This window comes from Physella acuta, unplaced genomic scaffold (genome assembly GCF_028476545.2).
Source record: "Physella acuta isolate Inbredline_101_S28 unplaced genomic scaffold, ASM2847654v3 ptg001468l, whole genome shotgun sequence".
NCBI lineage: Eukaryota > Metazoa > Mollusca > Gastropoda > Physidae > Physella > Physella acuta.
Genome location: NW_026732983.1, coordinates 1,452 through 24,472, shown reverse-complemented (window position 1 = coordinate 24,472; position 23,021 = coordinate 1,452). Strand labels below are relative to the sequence as shown.

Here is a 23,021-nt window from a genome sequence, read left to right as displayed (position 1 = left end):
TTTCCCTTTATATACCGAGGTCAAGAAATATGAACTCCACTTCACCTGCCCAACGGATCGTTAGTTCTAAAGAGGAATCTTTACTTTACAAACCTATTTTGTGCATTGACATCAAACAGGATAGACTCTCTGATTTTTACTTTGTTGTGTGAAGGAGCTGTTGTAATATAGTGAGAAAAAAAAAGTAGAATACGAGATCGACAAATCTCAACGTTTCAAATCTTCCGGAGTCTGAAAGAGTTAGTTTTGCAATCTCGGCTGTGTGTATGTGTGTTTATGAACAAAGCAATTTAAGTATTCTTTCAATTTCAGTAATATAGCGGAAATTTCAATATTCATTATCGTATTTTCTACTTAGCGCTTTTCCATAAACGGAAATGGTACTTACCCTACCGGTTTCTCAAATGCCCATAACCAAAGTAGCGCCGACTGTTCCAATTAGAATAAGAGATTGTATTTTGCAGGTTTCTAGATTTCTATCGACGTTTGAACGATTTGTAATATTCGTCAGTGGTGCTTTACTCTATTCCCATAGGAAAACCATAACTAGAGTACTGTTTCAGTTAGAGGAAATTTTTCATATTCATATTGTGGTTTAGAAAAAAAATAATAATCTTATACTTAGAATAGATTACATAGATTTCTGCATCAGATATCCGGAAGTGGTATTTCACTCAATTTCCGGTTTCTAAATACCGATAACTTAAGTACAGTTTCATTTAAGTGGACGACCTTTAATTTGTATGTTTAAGATCTTATGCGCTGGTTTCTATCACACTTAGAGTGATTTCTTGACATTAAAATGGGGTAGTTTGCTCTACTTTCTTGTGAACATGAGTTCCGTTTCGGATAGGTGGGTGCAATCAGGGGCGTAGCGAGGGGGGGGGGGGCGGGGGGGTGTGGACCGCACCGGGTGACACCATTTAGGGGGGTGACACCAAGGCAAAAAATAGCAAAATATATAGAGAAAAACTTGAGGGGGGTGCAAATCGAAAGTTTGAGGGGAGGGGGGGTGCAAATCGAAAACTTGAGGGGATGGGGTGCAAATTGAAAGTTTGAGGGGCGGTGCAAATCGAAAATGTGAAAGTTTGTCCCCGGGAAGAGTCGCTACGCCTCTGGGGGGGGGGGTGACACCATTAAGTGCCGCACCGGGTGACACCCGACCTCGCTACGCCACTGGGTACAATATTAGGGACAATTATGAGCTTCTGTAAGTGTACGTAGATTTTTAAATATTTTTTTTGAGCTATTTCCTATATTTTAGTATTTACTCTTCTCGCGATTCATGAAAATCCTTAGAATTCGAAAATTGTATACGATCATTTATAAAGCACTTTCCGCCTATATGTTTTCTCGAAATGCTAGCGGTTTATTAAACTTCTATATTTCTACTAGTAGCGTAGCGAGGGGGGGGGGCGGGCGGGGGAAGGGGGGACATATGTCCCCGGGCGCTGACCTTAGGGGGCGCCAAAATGGGTTGGAAAAATAAATTGAAAGGTTGAGGGGGTGCATTTTGAAAGTTTGAGGGGGGGGGGGGGGGTGCAAATCGAAATCTCGAAAGGGGGGGGGGGGTGCAAATCGAAAAGTTTGTCACCGGGCGCTGGGAAGGGTCGCTACGCCTCTGATTTCTACAGCTCCTGTGTCCACTGGGAATCCCGCCAGGGGCCGATTAAGATAAAACGAGCCGACCCGATGCGTATCATACGCCGCTATTTAGTTGTTTTTTTTCTACTTTTCAGTAATTTATAATTTGTGAATTCGATAGTACCAATTTGCTTAAAAACACTAAACCCCCCTTCAGTACCCCCCCCCCCCCCCGTGAAAGCAGCCTCCTCTTAGTTACCTCCTCTAAGTTTAAAATCGTTTCAAACTAAATTATCTGCCCCTAATAGCCGTCACCAAACCCGTCTCTATGATTGTAAAATGTAAACAGCGTGAACCACAGCTCACCAGGCCATGTGAGGGGGTGGGGGGTGGGGGGGTGGTAGCGATAGAGAGGAAGAGAGGGGACTGAAAGGCGCGCTTGCAGCTTGTTTTCTAAAGGCTCCCAGAAGAGAATTATATATATACGAGCCGACCCGCTGCGTATCATACGCCGCTATTTAGTTGTTTTTTTTTCTACTTTTCAGTAATTTATAATTTGTGAATTCGACAGTACCAATGCTGCCACTGAAAATATTTGCTTAAAAAAACACTAACCCCCCCCCCCCCCCCCCCCACGTGAAAGCAGCCTCCTCTTAGTTACCTCCTCTAAGTTTAAAATCGTTTCAAACTAAATTATCTGCCCCTAATAGCCGTCACAAAACCCATCTCTATGATTGTAAAATGTAAACAGCGTGAACCACAGCTCACCAGACCTTTTGAAGGGGTGGGGGGTGGGGGAGGTAGCGATAGAGAGGAAGAGAGGGGGCTGTAAGGCGCGCTTGCAGCTTGTTTTCTAACGGCTCGAAGAAGAGAATTATATATATAGATATAGATAGATGCTTTTGGGCCCCTATATGGGAACAGGGCATTTCCCCCCTGTCAATTACCCCCCGGATATTCCCCCCCCCCCCCGACATTACCCCCCAGAGTAATTACCCCCCCTGTCAATTACCCCCCTGTCAATTACCCCCCGCCCAGTAGGACAATACCCCCCCCGGACAGGGTTAGAGTTAGGGTTAGGGTTAGGTTTAGGGTTAGGTTTAGGGTTAGGGTTAGTGTTAGGTTTAGGGTTAGGGTTAGTGTTAAGGTTAGGGTTAGGGTTAGGTTTAGGGTTAGGTTATAGGGTTAGGGTTAGGATTAGGATTAGGGTTAGGGCAAGGATTAGGGTTAGGGTTAGGGCTAGGGTAAGGGTTAGGGTTAGGGCTAGGGTTAGGGCTAGAGTTAGGGTTAGAGCTAGTGTTAGGGTTAGGTCTAGCTTTGGTTTTGTGTGAAGTTTTAGGCTAAGGTGGATGCTTAGGTTTAGGTCTTTTTCTTAATGTTTGGATTAAAGTAGTATATAGGTATAAAATTCTAGTTAGAGTTAGGATTTTAACTTGAGAGGGGGGGGGGGGGTAATTCCCCGGGGGGGGGGGGGGGGTAATTGACAGGGGGGTAATTGCTCCGGGGGGTAAATACTGGGGGGAAATGTCCGGGGGGGGAAATATCCAGGGGGGTAATGTCCTGTAGCCCCCTATATACATACCCTCTCTCTCTCTCTCTCTCTCTCTCTCTCTATATATATATATATATATATATATATATATATATATATATATATATATATATATATATATATATATATATATATATATAAATGAGTGGGGGGGGGGATTTGGCTAGTGCGTTTTGTGATCCGATATCTTCTTTACTTCTGAAGGTTGGATAAAACACGCAAACATTTTTAGTAGCCCATCGTATCTAAATTCTATACCGTATCGCATTCTTTAAACTTGTGTATGATCCCTTGCCGGGGCGTCGGATGACGCGCCTGGTTCGATTTAATCCACGATTATTGTAGTCCACCGTGTCCAGCCTTTTTGTTCAGAACGACTGTAAGCACCATAGTGGTCACCGGGCTATTCAACCGCCGGGGCGCCAGAGGATACGCTTGGTGCATTTTTACTGTAGAAATCAACTGATACCAAGTGCTAAGTTAACCGCTTGGGAACTCAATGCAAACAGCATCTGCCTGTTATTTTTATTTACCTTATGTAGTGAAAAATCGCACCCTGCCGGGGCGTCGCCCCTCCAAAATGGAATTTTATCGCAGACACTTTCCCGAGAGTATTCCCGATAACATCTCAAAGCTTTATGGAGATCAGAGGAAATAATAAGGAATGAATAAAGGACAGACACACATACGCTAAATTTATATATATATATATATATATATATATATATATATATATATATATATATATATATATATATATATATAAGCAGCACCCTATACGGCACGCCGGAAGATACTCATGATTTGATTTAGTGAGATGACAAAAATAACCCACTAAACACAAGACACACATTCTAGAAAAATAAACATACTCAGAACCCAAAGACAATAGTATTTTACCTAAAGTGAATCTTTATAATACTTTTATTCTTTCACATCACATTGAGTGGCATGCAGCCTACCTAGCGCAGCTCTATGACTAGATATAAAGCAATTTATAACAGACATGAAGCAATGTAACTTTCTTCCATACAATGAAGCAAATAAGCCCATAAATAAATGACTTCACAACATGTTCATAAATTACAGTACACCTATATAAAAATAGTGTAATTTTTATATTCAAGTTTTCTATTCTGTGGCTAGACTTGACAACAAAATGCTAATAATAAATTACATCAAATAAAAATAGTGTTCACTTCCCACATGAACATCTACAGTTACGCAATTTAACATTCAATAAAGAGATTTATTCTTACTTTCTTTTTCTTCATTCTTAATTCTAATGGTGGAGGGATTCCCTTCAACACAATTAATTAAGTATATGTGTCTGATGATTCTAATAGGCAGTTACTCTGATTTCAGCCTGCTTTTTTTTTGTATTTGCTTCCATAGCCTTTGTCCAACCAAGAACAAACTACAAGGCATCAGTTGTTTGATTTGGAGTTGTCTCTCCTAGAAGAGTGGCTGTCCCCAGCTGCCGAGCCTCATCTGACCGAGGGTTCGAACTCGGGACTTTTTGGTTGAGCAACCGCGAGGTAAACTGACTCGACTACACCAACATCTTTTATCCTTATTAAACTACATGTTATATTAGCAATTTTAAAAAAATAGTGTCAGTAATTTAAAAGTGTAAATTCAACATAAAACCGATATAAATATTACACATAAAAAATTTAGTTTAATTTTATACATTTAATCACAGTAATGTCCCTTCATCACAGTTTTTTAAAATACTTTTTGCACAGAATAATTGTGGAGTGGGTGTAGAAATTTCATTTAAGTACTCAACATTGTTAAGAAAATTTAAAGAACAATGCTATCTTAATTTATTTTGTCTTTTAAGTTGACACTCAGGCTTTTAATTTTCTTATTGAAAAAAAATCTTATAATATAAAAATAAACAATTTCATTAGCATTGAATTTCAGTGTTTTTACAGTAAAATGGCAGAGTTTTTATGATCCTGAAATTGTATTTAGGATAAAACTTAAGTCACAGGTGTTTTCAAATAACTAAATGATTTTGTTTTAGAATGACTTAGTTGCATAATGACTCATAACATCACACCTGGGAGGTTTGAAGTTGTTAAGTACATTGGAATGAAGCTAACAATTGACAACATAATTTTTGTGCTGCTTTCAGAAACCAAACCTTAGGTTTGCTAGAATCATTAAAAGCTCACGCATTAGACTGATCCTCCAAAATCAAGTGGCTTAACACCCTCAGAGCTTAGTTCCTTTGTCAGATTACACATTTCCATCTAAAAAAAACATTTCCACTATTGGAGATGGATTATCCACACAATCAATAAGCCTGCATCCAGCACAACAAGACAGACCCTCACCTGGAATCCACAGGTCAAAATAAAATAATCTTGACCAAGGAAGACTAGGGAAAACACACTGGAAGAAGACACTAAGAAGCTTGGATACACCTGAGGACAGTAGGAGAGACTGGACCAGGTAAGAGATGCATAGAAAGCCCTTGTGTGACAGGCTAACCCAGGGGTCGGCAACCTGTGGCTCGCGAGCCGCATGTGGCTCTTTTGATATCAAGATGCGGCTCTCCAGCTCCTTGAACAAATACTAATAATCTTAATAAAAAAATAAAATATTTGACATAAAAAATTTTTTAGTGGCTCTTTAAAATCAGGGAAATTTTGAAAATTGTAACTTTTGGCTCTTCCGCTTCAAAAGGTTGCCGACCCCTGGGCTAACCTAATCTGACCCTAGAATCAAGTAGTTTTGTAGCAGAAGAGAAAGTCATCTTGTTACTTTGGCAGCAGCACAGATGACTCCACTGTGAATTTCAGTCTTTTTCTTTCAACTTCAAAGACTGTGTATCACATCCATGGAACTTATCAGAGGGGTGGACATCCTTTCTTTTCCTTCTTCGTTCTTAATTTTTGAGTGTTGGGAGGGATCGAGCCTTATCTGCCAGAGGGTTTGAACTCGAGACTTTGTTCGAATTTATCAACCATGAGCTTTGCCGACTCGACCATGCTCCCATCACAATTGAGAATTACGTGTCAACTGGTTATGCGCCATTGAGGCCATTGACTCTGATTTCAGCCTGCTTTTCTTTTTGGATTTGCTTCCATAGCCTTTGCTTTCCATAGCCATAACCAACTACAAGGCAGCAATTGTTTGATTTTGGAGTTGTCTCTCCTAGAAGAGTAGCTGTCCCCAGCTAACGAGCCTCATCTGCCAGAGGGTTCGAACTCGAGACTTTTCGGTTTAGCAACCATGAGCTTTACCGACTCGACCACGCCGACCGCTGAGGTGGACATCAACACCCCTGTAATAGATGGTTGGACAAACCCCCCCTGTACCAAATGCTACCTCTAGACAAGAACTGAGGGACAACTGAGAGCACTCAAACAAGTTCCATAAAACATCTTGACAAAATCCTAACTATACATATAGCTATAATACACCCCAAATTATTTTGTTTTAGATGGTAGTGTTGAGAAATTGCAATGAAATATTAAGCAAAGAATGTTTAAAATAATTTTCACTTATCAAAACTTTAACTGGAAAATTTTTCTCAAAATAAATTAATAAATAATGATACCCTTAAAAAAGTGGCATCTCTTAAGTTTCTGTACATTTGTTTTTTTTAAATCTATTACAATGAAGCGCTTGTAGTTTTGAATAAAATGCATTCCATGAACTACACAACTATTTAAAACAACACATAGGTATCACAACAAAGGGAGAAAATCCTGTTTCATATCAGCGAAATTTTTTTATCAGAATCACGTCATAGTTTTAGCTTGCGGTTTGTTCATTTCCGCTTTGCTGTTCTCTAATGTAAATACCTTGGTGACGACGAGCGAGTGAATGGGATGATAGCTTGTGGCTTCTTCTTTTCCACTTTGCTGTTCTCTAATGTAAATACCTTGGTGACGATGAGCGAGTGAATGGGATGATAGCTTGTGGCTTCTTCATTTCCACTTTGCTGTTCTCTAATGTGAATTCATTGGTGACGCTTGAGTGATGATGAGTGAGTGAATTGCAATATAGTTTTAGCTTGTGGCTTCTTCATTTCCACTTTGCTGTTCTCTTGTGTGAATCCCCTGGTGTCGCTTGAGTGAGGATGAGTGGGCGAATGGCTTATCACAGACATCACACTTGTACGGCTTCTCACCCGTGTGGGTCCTCTCATGTAACGTCATGTCCGACTTTGTGCGGAAGTTCTTGAAACAAAATTCACAAGTGTATGGCTTCTCACCGGAATGCTGCATGCGATGGCGCTTCAACGTGGCCTGGTTAGTGAATCTTTTATCACAACCATCACAGGGGAAAGGTTTTTCTCCCGTATGCAGCCTCGTATGACAAAGCAAAAGAAAATTTGACCTAAAACCCCGACTACAGTATTCACATTTGTATGGGGTTTCACCAGTGTGTCTCATTTTGTGATCGTTTAAATGAGTTTTTCTCGAGAATAGTTTACCACAAATATCACACACGTGTGGTTTTTCACCGGTATGCTTCCGTTTATGAACGCGCAGGTCAGCTTTTCTGGTGAAGTTTCGACCACAGTCCTCACAGTTAAATGGTTTTTCACCAGTATGTATTCGTATGTGGGCATCCATGTCGTATTTATGATTTGCAGTGGTCCCACAGACATCACATTTGTAAGGTTTATCACCAGTGTGTATTCTCCTATGCATGGCCATTTCGGACTTCGAATACCAAAGCTTACCACAGATGTCACACTCAACTGTATTGAAACAGCTGTGCTTTTTGAAGTAACTGTTCTTTGCAAAAGACTTTCCACAGAGTTCACAGTTAAATGGTTTCTCATCCGTATGGATTAATTTGTGATTACTTAAGTTATATTTGTTTGAAAAGTGCTTGCCACATGAATCACAATCTAGTGTGAGGCCTAAATCATCTTGAAAACTGTCGCTTTCGGGTTTGATTTCACATGACGTAAAATTTACTTGTAGACCGTTATGATTTTTTTTATCTGTGTTGTCATAAAGCATGTCTTCAGCTGATGAATTGTCATCACCATCTTCATTCTCCTCATGCTTCTGTGGCATGGATAAGTCCATGGGCATGAGGTTTTGATTGGAATCTTCACAATGTAAAGCGTTCTTCAGGCTCTGCTCTAAATGTTTCTGTAAGATCTCTCTTCTGCAGTTTGTAGAAAAAATTTGTGGGGAACTGGGACAGATTGTATTACCCCCATCGGAATGTTCAATTTCAACATTGATAATTCTCAAATCCAGTGGGGTCGGTTTAATGTCGTTTGCTTTATAAATGTCATCTCCAATAAAAGCTTTCATTGCTAAGTTATTAGGTAATCTAGTGAACTGACATCTGGATTCATTATCTGCTCCTTCTTCATTTGGTTCTGCTTTTATATCATTTGGAGAAACAAGCTCTTGTTTGAGGGCTGGTTGAGAATCACATGAAGCAGGCTCTTGGATTTTTTCTCTAGGGGACAACTGTTTGATGGCTGGTTGAGAATCACATGAAGCAGACTCTTTGAGTACAGAACTTATCTCTGAGAATTTGGAGTGCTGTGACATCCTGTTGCTACTGTACAGAAAAATTTGGTGTTCTGAAATGAAGTGAGAATGGGATAATTTGTGCTACAAAATTCCTTATTTCAATGGATATGGATACTAAACAAATGTAGTTAAATTAGCAGCCATTTTCAGGCTTTAAAGTGATGGAAAACATACATTTGGAAAGCATACTACATTACTTTATTTTAAAGTACAGGTAATTAAATTAAAACAATTTTTATTCAGCCAGAAAAATAAATTTTAAAAAAGGTCTTATGTTTTAATAATGGTGTAATAGATTTTTCAATCTTATCTACTTTATTGATTACTTGTTGAGGAAGAATTAAAAGATACAGACAAAATATCTCATGTTGGTTTGATTATGTTACTTATACTATTTCCTCAGGCCCTAAGTAAAATCCATATAAAGCTATTCCTAGCCTAGTAAGCACAAAGTATTAGTAAAAATAAGTTAAGTGACCATTTCCGACATGGCAATCAATGGGGAAGATGAAGTAGAGTTCACATGTTTTTGAGGCCTCTGCATATGAAATTGAAAAAATAAGTTCTATGCCCGGCTTCATTTACAATTTAATATTCAATTTCTCTAATGTGAGTCAGGTAGCCATCAGACATGCTCTACAACCAAACTATGCCACCCTGGTTAAGCCGAATAGAGTCTAGCTATGCCAGCTTAAGAAGCTGTATTTTCAAATTAATTATAATTTAAATTTAATAAAATCCCAGTAGTTTTTCAGTTCAAAAACAGGGCCAATAAAATGAATTGGGCCCAGCCCTACAGATTTTCTATAGCTGAGTAATCATTAATGGCCTAAATAAATATTTAACTCATTTCTTAGTTAATAATTAGAATTTTTTAGTGAGGTAAGCAAATCTAACATTAAAATCTCAGTTTAATTTTATTAGAGTAGTTGTTGAGTATTTAGTAGACTTGAGAAGACAGAGACTAGATCTAGATCTAGATTTTCTAGATCTAGAAGTACTATAACTGTATACCGTATAACAATAACAACTAGATCTAGATCTAGATCTAGGAATTCTAATCTAGGTCTAGGTCTAGGAACTCTAACTCTAGGGCAGGCCTAATATAATCTTAGTTCTACGCTAAGGCTAAGCCAAGCAAATTATAATTGATACAAATATTTTTAAAAATCATAATTCAAATTATAAATTTTAATTAGATCTAGATTTCTAGATCTAGATATCTAGGGAGATCTAGCTCTAGATTAGATCACCAGTAACTTAAGTATTATAAGTAAATCTACCTCTGCAACATTTTTAAATGACCCGGAAATGACCTTTCTTAAACTATTTTTTAGGAACAAATTTATTGTTTAATTTTTTTAAAAAGGAAAGAGACTGGTAAAAGCGCTCGGAATTTTTTATTTCGTCCGGGGGGGGGAGGGGACTCTAACACACCATACCACACAACACCAATATTTCTAATTCTAATGTGTGTGAAGATATTTAAATAGGCGACAATATGCCTACCACAAAAAATACCCCCTTCCCCTTCTAACAGCTGTTTGTTTCGTAAATAAAATAATGTAGATCTAATTTCAGGTTTTAAGTAAATTTAACCGCCATGTTGGTTTTCTCTGAAAAAAGAGTTAGGCCTATTAAAAAAATAATTACTCAAGACCTAATCTAGATTTTCTAGAGCTAGGCTAGTACCTTCTAGAGATCTAGAAATCTAGACTAAATCTAGATTTAGATAAAGTCTAGAATATTAGAACGCTAGAGTAGATGACATGACACCTCAGCCCATAGCGCCCCATTAAAACAGCAGTTTAAAGTTTTTAGTTTAATGTTTTCTAAAACATCGATTACTTTCTAAAAAAAAAAAATTCTCATTATTCTCAATATTCTGAGCTGCACACAGAGCTCGTCAGTCTAAAAATCTAAATTAATAAATAGAAACTAGATTATCTAGAATCTAGAAAAAAAACCTAGACTAGTCCTTAGATGACAGATCTAGAGTAGGCAGTTAACATGGTAAAAGTAAAATTTTACATTTTTAGTCTTAAGTCATGCTTTGTTTTGGTATTTAGTATTTTAGTTAGGCCTACTTATTACTTAATGAGTGACTAATTAATTATATAGGCCTACTTACTATTCTATTATACTAATATTAGGCCTACATTTAGCCTACATTAAACTACATTGATATCTAGTGATCTAGATCTAGATGATTAAGAATAAAAAAAATTTGGAGAATTTTTATACTACTGGTGTCCGTTAATGGAATCTTCTTTAAAAAAGGGGAGTTAGGTTACTGGTAGTTAATTAAATTAAAACTAAATAGGCCTACTAAAAAAAGTCACAGGAAAATTGTTGAGAATTGTAAAATTTTGGGTGTTTAGTAATGTGTGGTGTTGTTTTTAGCATTTTTATTATAAATGATAAAAGCATTGTCGTTTATAACACTAATAAGTAAAAATATTGTAACCTAATTAACACAGCAACCACAACTTTTGTAATGAATTTAGTTAAATATGCTCTAGAAATGTTAATTATAAAAGAATTTGTGGCATGTTTTGCATGTTTATTTTTTTGCCAATCCTTGGTCGGCTTCTCCTCAGTCGGCCTTGTCTGTCCATATTGTGTGTTGTTGATGCTTTGCGCAATGACAGCCTTTGTACCATGTCGGGTTTCCGCTTTGATACTTTCCTTTGTTATATATATGTAATGAGCGTGATAAATGTGGACAGTACAGGTGGTTGACCTATTGTTGCAATGAGTAGAGGGCAACAAGTCACATTAACTACGTCTTAATGCCTTTTCGCGCTAATTTAAAGTTAGTATTTAACAAATACTATGAAAAGGAGAAGGTTGGAACATTTTATTAAAATCTATTAGCCTAAATATTGTATGTATAAAGGAATTAAAACGTAAATAATTCACACTAAATATTTACCTGTGTTATTAATTTAACTATATGCATACAACCTACGCACATTTCATTATATTATTATTTAATTAATCTAAGTAAGTTGATTTGCACTTCCTGAATAAATTATTACATAAAAGTATTAACAAAATTCATCGCAAATTTGTTACTTTTATCCTATGACTTTTTTTCCTACAATCATCCTTAACGGCTAACCCCAACCCCAATCTGGGTCCTACCATACCTAATTTCTAACCATAAAATTAGTCGAGATTACAATACTACTAACAACCAAACAACCTATTATATCGAAGAGTCTATTATCGGACATCGATACCTAAATTCATCCAAATTTTTTTTACTTCTTTTCTAGATCTAGAAATCTTGTGAGTTAGTCTTGCTAAATCTAGATCCAAAGCTTTAATCTAGTACTAGCTAGATTGTAATGAAATAGAAATATGTAATAATATAGGCCTAGGCCTTATAATAAGTTAATAGATCTACTACTACTAGATCTAGGCTTAGTTAATAAAGACTAGGGCTATTTTCATCAGAAGCAACCAAGCTCATTTACTTTAGCAGCCATCTGATCTTGTTTTTTTTTGGTAACATTTTAATTTAGCTATAGATTCAGGGGAAACTACTCTAATTTACAGATAGCTACCTTTTATATAGCAAATCTTGCGTGCAAACACTGCTGTTAAAAGTTACTTTCTGGCCTATTTTGATATTTTATTATTCAGTTGTCTATTATATTATTTTTGGTTTATTATTCAATTGTCTATTATATTTAACACAAATATATCACAATATACTTGTATTAAAGCCATAACAATGAGGCAACTTTCGTTCACATTTCTAGCCTCGGCAGATTTTCACCAAATGATAATAATAAAAAAAAACTACTATTGCTATTACTTAACACGGATTTTAATACAGCTATTCTCAGTCGACTGGGAATAGACACTTCATTAATAATTAATATATTGTGATATATTTGTGTCAAATACAATAGGCCTAGATAATTTAATAATAAACCAAGCGTAATGCCTATAGGCTAGAAATTAGCTTTAAACAGCCGGAGCAGTGTTAAAGAGCAAGATTTGCTATATAATTAATATAAAAGGAGCCCTTCTATAAATGAGAGTATTTTCCACAAAAATTTCAAACTATTATTTACCAAAGCATTGCTAATCTTTATTTCTAAGGCCTCCTGAAAAGTTTTAATAAAATTGTTTAAAAATAGGTACATGAAAAATTTAATAAATCCTCATCAATTTGCAAAATAATTACTAAAATTTAATCATTAGTTTAATAATTCACCTTTCTTTAACATTACTAACTTTGGCTGATTTTACATACTAAAATGTTAGATTACAGTATAATGCAACTATAGACCTACTAGGCCTATTAATTATTGTTTTAGTTTTTAACTAATAAATGAGTTTGATCAACAGTTGTTAATTTCAAATCTGTTCATGGTCATAGTCATCAGTGTTTATTACAGACTTTTTTCTCTGTGGGGCATTTGAAATTTTTGGGGGGGGGGGGGGGGGACACTGTTAAAAGTATGTTTTCTATATAAATTTCATTTTGTTCGTTGGGGGGGGGTAGATAAATAGGCCTAAAAATAACAGTATTAACAGTAGCCTAATAGTATTAAATAGACCTACCTAAATTTCTTACCTAAGTTCTAAATGTTGTAGCCTTGTCATTAGTCAGATACGGCAGTGAATAGTCTCAAAATGGTTTATAAATATTTATAAAATCGGGTGCAATATTATTAAAATATATTAGGTTATAAAAACCTGATTGATTAATTTTTCGACAGAATCTATTTAAGATTAATTTATTTAATGTTATAGTATTTTCCATAATTAAACACAATTTTAAAAAATGGAAATCGGAATATAAACAATTTGGTTGTTTACATTCTCTGTATATTTAGTATTATTAAGGCCCTATATTTTAAATATATTGAAATATTAAATAACTTTGTCATCTTTTTTTCAGAGTACAGAATAAGCTGTTACAAAATGTGCAACATTCCAGAAAAATCAGTTGTGAAGATTTCTTGATTCCCATTTCGTCAGAAGCAGTCTGTCATTTCACCTTCAGTGTGTGATGGATCAAAACATTCACCCTCTCTCAAACGTAGGCATTCTACTCCCCATAAAATCTGAACCAGGCACTATCTTTGCTGATAAAAGTATAGCCACCTTGTCAACATCTCCAGATTCCTCCTCCACAAGAAGTACACTACCCATCTGCAATAACACCTCTAAGATCAGCACCTTGCCATTTTTTGGTGACAGTTTAACGCATTTAACCAAGCCGTCGTCTAGTCAAATTCTTACAGAGCATGTAGGCCAAAACCTTGTACAGGAAGGGCATAGAATTTTTTTGCTCAACGGTGGGGAGATTAGTTTTCTTCCTTTTGACGACAGCTTACAGTGCCACGATGGTCAGGAGATCAGTGTGGTACAGCTTGATGGGCCGCTAGATAACAAATGGAGCCAAGAAATATTCTGTGATTCCCCAAACAAAAATGATCCGCTCGATGACTCTGGTATCCACCATAAAGCAGAACAAGTGGGTTACGCATCACAAACTTCACGTGAACTAAGCAATAGCTACCTAAATATTAAAACAACTCTATCCGACTCTGAAAATGTAATAGAGGAAGAAAGACCTTTTAAGTGTGATGTTTGTAGGTATCATTTCTCCAATAAATCCGATTTAAAACGGCACTCTGCAGTACATTTGTCTGTGAAACCCTTCAGCTGTGAATTCTGCGGGAAGGGCTTCTCAAGGAAAGACAAACTCAACACGCATTTAAAAATGCACACTGGGGTAAAACCTTACAAATGTGATATATGTGGAAAAGCTTTTATCACAAAATCCCGTTTGAATGCACATTTGAAGATACATGTGAAGGATAAAAGAGTGAGTTGTAAACAATGTGGGAAGCACTTTTCAACTAGGATAAAGTTGAGGAAACACATGCGAAAGCACGCAAAGGTTAAAAAATTTAAATGTAACAAGTGTGTTCAGGTGTTTATCAGTGGTGACAAGCTTGTTGAGCATTATAAAAGTCACAGTGCAGAAAGTTTAAACAATTGTGGTGTCTGCTGCCAGTCATTTCCCACTAGACATCATCTGGTCATGCACAAAAAGACACATGTGAAAAACAATCCGTATGAGTATATAACATGGGAAAAGGATATCATAAGTGTAAAACAAAATCATAAATCAGCCTTGAGTGTAAAAATTGTAAAAAAAGAACCTGGGGCCTACTCTGAATGTATTCATGCTGAAAATGACAATAAGCAGCCGAGATCAAAAAGGAGGTACCAATGTGATATGTGTGATATGACAGGATTTAAAACCAAATTTAGGCTGAAAGAACATATAAAATTCCATGTGGAGGAAAAGCCCTTTCACTGTGAGAGCTGCGACAAATACTTCACCAGCAAGTGTCAGATAAATAGACACAATTATTTAACTCACGCGGATAGAAAGCCTCACTGTTGTGATATATGTGGAGACAGTTTTAAATTCTTACCAGAGTTAAAGCGGCATTTGCGGATACATGGCGGAGAGACGTCATATAAATGTGATATATGTGAGAAACTGTACGCAGAGTTGCACCAGTTAAATAAGCACCGTAAGAAGCACTTTATGGTGATACCCCACCGGTGTCGAGTCTGTGATAAGGAGTTTGAGGATAAGAATGACTATGAGGTTCATAAACTGGAACATAAATCCAGTAAAAGCTACCAGTGTGAGGTGTGCGGAGTTCTCTTCTCGTTTTTAGGGGCCTTAACCAAGCACAAACTGCTGCACACTGGGGAACATCCATTCAGATGTAACGTCTGCGACAAATCTTTCAAATACAAATACGGGCTGAAGCGCCACGAAGAAAAACATTGCGGGGACACTGCCAAGCCGTACGTTCCTAAATCCAACGGTCAAAAACTTTTCCAGTGTGATTCCTGCCCCCGAGTTTTTAAACACAAAACAGACTACATCAGGCATAACATGAACCACACTGGGGAGAAACCGTTCAAGTGTGACTTGTGCGAGAAAAGCTATGCCCGGAGAGATAAGTTAATAGTCCACAAGCGAACTCATACTGGAGAAAAGACGCACCAGTGCGACATCTGCGGCAAGTTGTTCTACCACAAGCACCATGTTTTAAAGCACAAGCAGACGCACAACAGGCCTAACTTGAACCTGGGGACTGATCTTACAGTCACTTATGATAATAGTGACCAGGTTATAGTCCTTGAGGGCATAGATTTGACAGATTTTGATCCTCAGTTTATTGGATAATCTGGGCATTATCAGATGCCTTTTGGTACTATTAGCATAAATCTAAAGTGCTGTAGGAAATGAAAACTCAGTTAATTTAACAACCATGTAATAGAATTTGGAAAACCAACAATAATGTTTATACTGAATGTTGTATAAATAATTTTTTCTCGTTAAATTATTTTATGATTCTCTTAAACAAATTTAACTTATTTATTAATGGTGAGCTTTCTGTGTCGTAAAACAATTTTAATGTTACATCCCACTAATAGACCTATTATATTTATACTTTTATATTTTTCTGATTGTATTTTTCTGTGAAATTGATTTTATGAAAGCAATTTCTAACTCTTACATACAATTTGTTCAATTTAATTTTTTTAAATTAAATATTGTAATAAATTAGAATGACTATAATATTAAAGCATCACATTATGGGTTGTCCATAAATGATGTCACAATGCAAGAGGTGGAGGTGTTCATACACTTTTGATGTCCTGTGGCTGGTCACAGAGAGGAAGGGGTCATGACAGTGAGTCATAGTATTGGGAGGGGAGGGGGGGGGCTTTATATGATATGGTGGTTGGAGCATACAACTATCAGAGTGTAGAATATGGGCAACTAGGAGGCCCCCAAATCCTATTTTCTACTATTTATTATTTATATTGTAAAAACTTTAGTCTATCAAAGGTTACAATCTTTTTTCTTAACATTTTAGGGGGGGGGGGGGCAGTGCTACCTTTTAAAGAAGTATTAGTATAACTGTATCATATTACAATCAAATAATCAACGATTCACATTGTGATAGTCCTGTGAGGGTTGTATTTTTCTGCTTCACTCAACACTTGTGAAAATGTTTCTTTCTTTATAATACAAAAATATAGATAATAGTGTATTTTAAGAAATTTAAGAAATTAGTACATTATGATTAACATAACAAAGTTACATACATCCACCAGCTTAACTTAAACTTCTTCTGCACTTTGATGTACTAAGCTTGGTAATTTTTTGTCAGTATGTGCCAAGCCACTGTGATGACCATCTAATGATGGGTTCAAATCCAGTCTGGTTGGAGGTGATTTTGTGCCCTTGAACAAATAGATAATTATAATGTCATATAGTGGTCATTTAAAAAAAAAATCATTCACTTTGTTTAACATAATAAAAACTATGTTAAAAAGAATATTTTTTGTCAATAAAATTTAATTTATGAGCGCTAGAAAAGAAAATTATGGCTATATTAAGAGAATATTAAGAGAATTGGTGTATACGATTTGGAGAGGGGGAGGGGTTACTAGTATTTAGAGTATATTAAGTTTACTATCAAAATTTTATTATGGGCATTCAACAAATAACATATGAGGTAGTAAGTTGTCCATTAAAGCTGTAATTACAATTTATTGTTTACAAAAAAAAAATATTTTTTTTAAAACCAATTTAAAGAGAATTGTCAACATTGTATTTTTTTTTACACTTGAATGTCTTTATGTAGGTTTTCATGGAATGATTCTTGTAAAATGTATTTTCTTTGGTGCTGCACAGTGCTTACATGTTACATAGATTTCTTGTTTATGCCTGATGTGCTGCTATCATATTTACAAATTCGAGCCACTGGAAGTTGATGTTTTTTCTCTCTCTCAGGCAGGTTAATAGAATGTAGAGTGTTTTAACTAATAGCTGGTGTTGGCAGCCATTTCAGGGGAGAGGGCAGTTTTATAAATGTTAAAATTATTAGGGAATTTCTCTCATGTTTTCTTTAACTGTAGGATGTGACGATATAGTAGGGTATTACACTAAAACTACTATGAGGTATATTTTATAATGTAAAAATATTGGGAATGTACTCTGGAACTGTAATGTAATGGACTATAATGTAAAAATAATTCAGGGCATTGTACTGTGTTGCAGGATTTAAATTATTACGTAAAAATATTTAGGGATCCAACATTAAAAATATTCAATGAATTGTATTGAACTGCAGGATTTTATTTATTATATAAAAGTATTCAGTTCACTTTGAATATGAAGAAAGTTTGATTTTTTTTAAGTTAAAATATTCAATGAATCGAACTATTGTACAAGATTAATTTTATCATGTAAAAATATTTTCCATATCGCTCTTAAAGATATATTATAGAGAGACAACTCCAAAATCAAACAACTGCTGCCTTGTGGTTTGTTCTTGGTTGGACAAAGGCTATGGAAGCAAATCCAAAACAGAAAAGTTGGTTGAAATCGGAGTCAATGGCTTCAATAACCAATTGACACGTATACTTAATTGTGTTGGAGGGATCCCTTCCAACACTAAGATTAAGAACGAAGAAGAAGACACTGGAATATTTGAAATGGAATAAACGAAAATATATTTAGAGAGTTTAATTGAGAACTTTTATAAAATTAAAATAATTAAAGTAGGCATAGAGCTATGCACAATCTCTGTTTAAGAAATAAAAGAACTCGTCATCTACTGTATGGGCAGTGAAATCTAAAAAGGGTGCATAACTTTACAGAAATAAGCCATTGTCTAAAATTGTTTACATTTCATTTGCAACTTTGTTTAAAACTAATGAGACCAAACCCATTCAGTAAATTAAGCACAAGCAGTACCTGACTTCTGATTACTAAGGTTGCCAAACACTGGATTATAATTATAGTTTCATATTACCAGTTCAAAGATGCAATAAATTTTGAAATTATTTGAAAATATTTTTTTGTCATTTTATCGTTGGTTTTGATGTTATTAAAAAAAACTGGGATAAAAAAGTTTTGAAAAATGTTGCTGTGTTTAAATGAAACCAAAGCAACACTTATCTAATGTTTAGTTTTTATATTTTATACATATATTAGATTTTTTTTTTCCCAAAGGGAGATAATGTGTACAGAGAAGACTTCACCAACAAACTGGTAGGTTTACTACTGCTAGACAGTTTGTAGACTAGCTATGTAGTGTTGCAACCCCTTTCCCCTGGATACAAAGGAAAAAAATTCTTACAACTCCACCCCCCTCCCCAGAAATTTCATCACACTCCCTTTCAATGTCTTCTTCTGGAGTGTTGAGTGTATAAGTATATTATTGTATGAAGGTTGAAAGTGTAGATTCAACACATCAGACAAGCTTGAATTGTGCCTCTGTTTATATTTTTACATACATTCAGAGAATGTTTTTTTATTATATGAGCAAGTATATTCTCACCGGTAGGTTCTAACTCTTAATACCATCTGTCTGATGCTTATGTCCTACATCCTTAATTTTAGTGTTTAAAGGGATCCCCTCCAATACAATTAAGTATACGTGTCAACTGGTTATGCGCCATTGATGCCGTTGACTCCGATTTCAGCCTGCTTTTCTATTTGGATTTGCTTCCATAGCCTTTGCTTTCCATAACCAAGAACCAACTACAGGGCAGCAATTGTTTGATTTTGGAGTTGTCTCTCCTAGAAGAGTGGCTGTCCCCAGCTAACGAGCCTCATCTGTCCGAGTGTTCGGACTCGAGACTTTTCGGTTTAGCAACCAAGAGCTTTACCGACTCGACCACGCCGACCCCTTCTGATGCTTTTAATAGTGGTCCCTTTATTTGCTGAATGCAGGAAACATGATAGCATGTATTTGCTTTGTTTCTGACAACAAATCAGTGCAGTGTTTCTTTCAGACTTTTCTCCGGGGAGGGGGGGGGGGGGGGTAGACACTGTTAAATATATAAAAGTTTATATTTTCTATATAAAGTCCATTTAGTCCGGGGTGGGAGGGACAGTAGAATCTCTTCGGGAGGACCCCCCCCCCCTCCGAAATGATGCCTGGAGGAAACTGAATCAGAGTTATGTTCAAGTTTATTCAGGTGGTGACGATACGTTTCCTATTAAGTAAAAACGAAGCTACATCTCTGCTTAATATCACACTCTAAATAATTATATTGCTCACAAGACAAAGTAATCAGAAATGGTCTAAGCAAGAATTTAAATTGAATGATTTGCTTTAAGGGGTCGTCCACAATTGACGTCACACTCGAAAGGGGGAGGTGGGTCCGTAACTTTGTGACGGTGTGTGATGAGTGGGGGGGGGGTGTTCAGATGGTGTGACGTCACATTATAAAAAGCAATGTTAGAAATCGAATTTTAGCCGTTATTTCGCATTTTAGAAAACTGCTTTAATAAATTGTAATAGGTATAATACTCCATGTTGACAGAGTTCAGACAAGAATTCGAAGAAAATATATTTTAAGAAAAATTCAACTGCAATTTTGAGGGGGGGGGGGGTTGTAGGCTGAGGTGTGACGTCATTTTGGGGGGGGTCTAGCTTTTGTGATAGAGAGGAGGGGGGGGAAGGTAAAAATAGTTTTTACAAAGCGTGACGTCATTTAAGGATGACCCCTTACTCGCAACTTCCCATATACTTCAACCCCCCCTCCCTCCCACCCCGCCCGTCATAACCAACTTTACATAAACAGCCACGAGCGAATGGCGTAACGGGTTTACAGGACGGGAGGTTTTGTGACGTTAGCGCTACGGGTTTGAGGTTATAAAACTATTATCACCGGAAATTGATGTCAGGACATGTAAACACAATGCTCATTCATACACTGCGGTAAATGTTTGTTTCATGGAGCTATCGACGGCGTGTGTTGTAGGAAAGGAAAGAGAGAGGGAGGGGGGGGGGGGTGGTAAGTTAATTCATAACTTCTTCCTTTGGAGTCACTGACAGTGTTTCTTCCAGACCTTTTTCTCCGGGGGGGGGGGGGCACTGGTAAAAATATATGTTCTCTATATTAATTCCATTTTGTTCGTGGGGGGGGGGGGGGTTTGACGTTAGACTTTCTTCCAAAGAGATGCCTGAAAGAAACTCTGGTCACTGAGGAGCAAAGCGATTCAGTCAGCAACACACCCCTTGCCCCTTTCACCGGACTCGGTTTTGGGACAGCTCCAGTAGCGTAGCGAGGGGGCGGGGGGGGGGGGGGGACGGACGGACATATGTCCCCTGGCGACGACCTTAGGGGGCGCCAAAATGGGTTGGAAAAATGAATTGAAAGGTTGAGGGGGTACAATCGAAAGTTTGAGGGTGGTGCTAATCGAAATCTTGTGGGGGTGGGGTGCAAATCGAAAAGTTTGTCCCCGGGCGCCGGGAAGGGTCGCTACGCCTCTGGACAGCTGTCTTTATTTGCGCCCATGTAAGCCCGGGAGCCCTTGCCTCTCCAGCTCGTGGACTGCCTTGGTCGGTCTCCAGTCTCACGTCTTGCGTTGTTGCTATCCTTTTCCCTTCTCAGGTCATGTCCGTTCCACCCCCCCCCCCTCTCCCCATTTGCGTGCTTTAATTTTTTTTTAATGTATAAAATAGTGCGGTGCAGTAGCGCCCCCCCCCCCCCTTCCCCTTACCGAGATATGCCTGAAAAAAAAACTTCATTTGAGATAATATTGAAGAATGCCTTTTTTAATAGTAAGAAAAGAAGCTTTACGTGGTTTTTTGTTTAATTCCCACAAAGCCAATTTTTGTTCGCCCTCGGGATGACAGCGGGCATAGTGTGGTAAAAAAAAAGTTTCAAGAGAAGCGTCCAAGGGTTTTAAAAAACAACACACGAAGCTTTTTTTTTTTTGTTTGCTTGATAGTTTCGTGTTGGTAATAGACTTAAATCCGCACACGAAATCCACGGGAACAGGGCATTACCCCCCCCCCCCTTTCCATTTCCCCCCGGACACCCCCCCCCCCCGACATTCCCCCTGTCAATTACCCCCCGCCCAGTAGGACATTGCCCCCCCCCCCTAGGTCATAGCTAAAGGTACAGTTAGAATTAGGGTCAGTGTCAGGGTTAGGCTTAAACTAATGTCTAGGGTTGGGGATGGGTTTAGTTTTAGGCTGAGGTGAATGCTTAGGTTTGGGCTATTTCTTAAGGTTAGGATTAATGTAAGATATATGTCTAGAGTTAAATTCTTGATCTTGGGGTAGGTGGTAATTTCGGGGGAGAAGGGTGGAGTCTTAGACATAAATCCACAAATCCAGCTCCACACTGTATCTGGAATGAAGGGGAAAGACTTTGGGATTGAATCGTACTTAACCAACCACTAGCCCTTGCCAAGCGGTAGAGATCTAGACTGCCAACCCGCAATTCTCGAGTTTCAAATCCTGTTTTTAAGTCAGTACAAACGTCCAGCCAGCTCTGATGGGTACCTAGCCAGAGTCTCTTTCAGGCATCTCCCCCCCCCCCCCCCGAACGAAAATAGAATTTATGTAGAATCAGTGTTCCTCCCCCCCGCCCCCTGAAAATTTAGACCCCCCCCCCTCTGAAATTTCAAGTGCCCCCCCCCCCCCCCCGCCCCGCGAAGAAAAAAGTCTGACAAACACTATGCCTAAATCACGTTGTGCCGAGGTCTCTGAAACAGATGAACTCTACTTCATCTGCCCCATGTGTCTTGCGCACGAACAATAACAGATAATGAACCACCAGTCCTATATAAGACGACTATTAACTTGTGGGAAGACTTTGCTCGCTTATAAAGTCAACGTCTTCACTCCAGAAAATTCGGCCATAATTTTTTCTTTTTGTATTACTTAATCCACAGACCTTATAGCACCCCTGCCCCACCCATATGTTCCATCTCAGTAGCGTCGCTAGGGCGGATGTCACCCGGTGCGGCACTTCGTAGTGTCACCACCCCCTTCAAGAAACAAAGTATATATATATTTATATATATATATATATATATATATATATATATATATATATGTTTGTGTTGTGTCGTCCTACACCGGCCTATAATTTAAATATATGCCACATACGGGTACATGTATGTGTATAAAGTTTAACACTGCTGACTTAATAGTAACGATGTTTATCTATGGTCTGTACATTTTGCAACTTTTTGCCTTGGTGTCACCCCCCCCCCCCTTAAATGGTATCACCATTCTGCACCCCCCGCACCCCCCTCGCTACGCCTCTGCTCCGCCATACTGTCTGATAACATACTTGGTGTGTAAATATTTGCCGTTCGTCTTTGACTTTAGCGTAACACATCGGTGAATATGGGAAGTAAGTTCAGCAAGATACGGTTCGTAAGTCTCCGGGCAATAGAGGCACGCGTCATTATTTTTAGAACGGGGAAATATGACCTGAAAATTTCCTTTTACTGGGTCTGAGTTAGAGAAGGTATT

The 23,021-nt window shown here is 37.6% G+C and overlaps 2 protein-coding genes across 2 annotated transcripts; one reads left to right on the top strand and one right to left on the bottom strand.

Annotated features, from left to right (window-relative positions):
- Positions 1-6,291: 6,291 nt before the first annotated feature.
- LOC131928168 (putative zinc finger protein 66) lies at positions 6,292-9,956 on the bottom strand. Its single transcript, XM_059284108.1, has 2 exons — positions 9,945-9,956; positions 6,292-8,711 (listed from the first exon to the last, which is right to left on the bottom strand). The coding sequence occupies exon 2, from the start codon at positions 8,677-8,679 to the stop codon at positions 7,165-7,167; it is 1,515 nt and encodes a 504-aa protein (XP_059140091.1). The 5' UTR covers positions 8,680-8,711; positions 9,945-9,956; the 3' UTR covers positions 6,292-7,164.
- A 541-nt stretch (positions 9,957-10,497) lies between these two features.
- Positions 10,498-16,610, top strand: LOC131928169 (zinc finger protein 431). The gene is made up of 2 exons (XM_059284110.1): positions 10,498-10,674; positions 13,583-16,610. The coding sequence occupies exon 2, from the start codon at positions 13,694-13,696 to the stop codon at positions 15,902-15,904; it is 2,211 nt and encodes a 736-aa protein (XP_059140093.1). The 5' UTR covers positions 10,498-10,674; positions 13,583-13,693; the 3' UTR covers positions 15,905-16,610.
- Positions 16,611-23,021: the final 6,411 nt, after the last annotated feature.

What these genes read in the sequence shown, in the direction of transcription:
- LOC131928169 (XM_059284110.1), top strand. Translation starts at nt 13,694, where the DNA reads ATGGATCAAAACATTCACCCTCTCTCAAACGTAGGCATTCTACTCCCC.
- LOC131928168 (XM_059284108.1), bottom strand. Translation starts at nt 8,679, where the DNA reads ATGTCACAGCACTCCAAATTCTCAGAGATAAGTTCTGTACTCAAAGAG.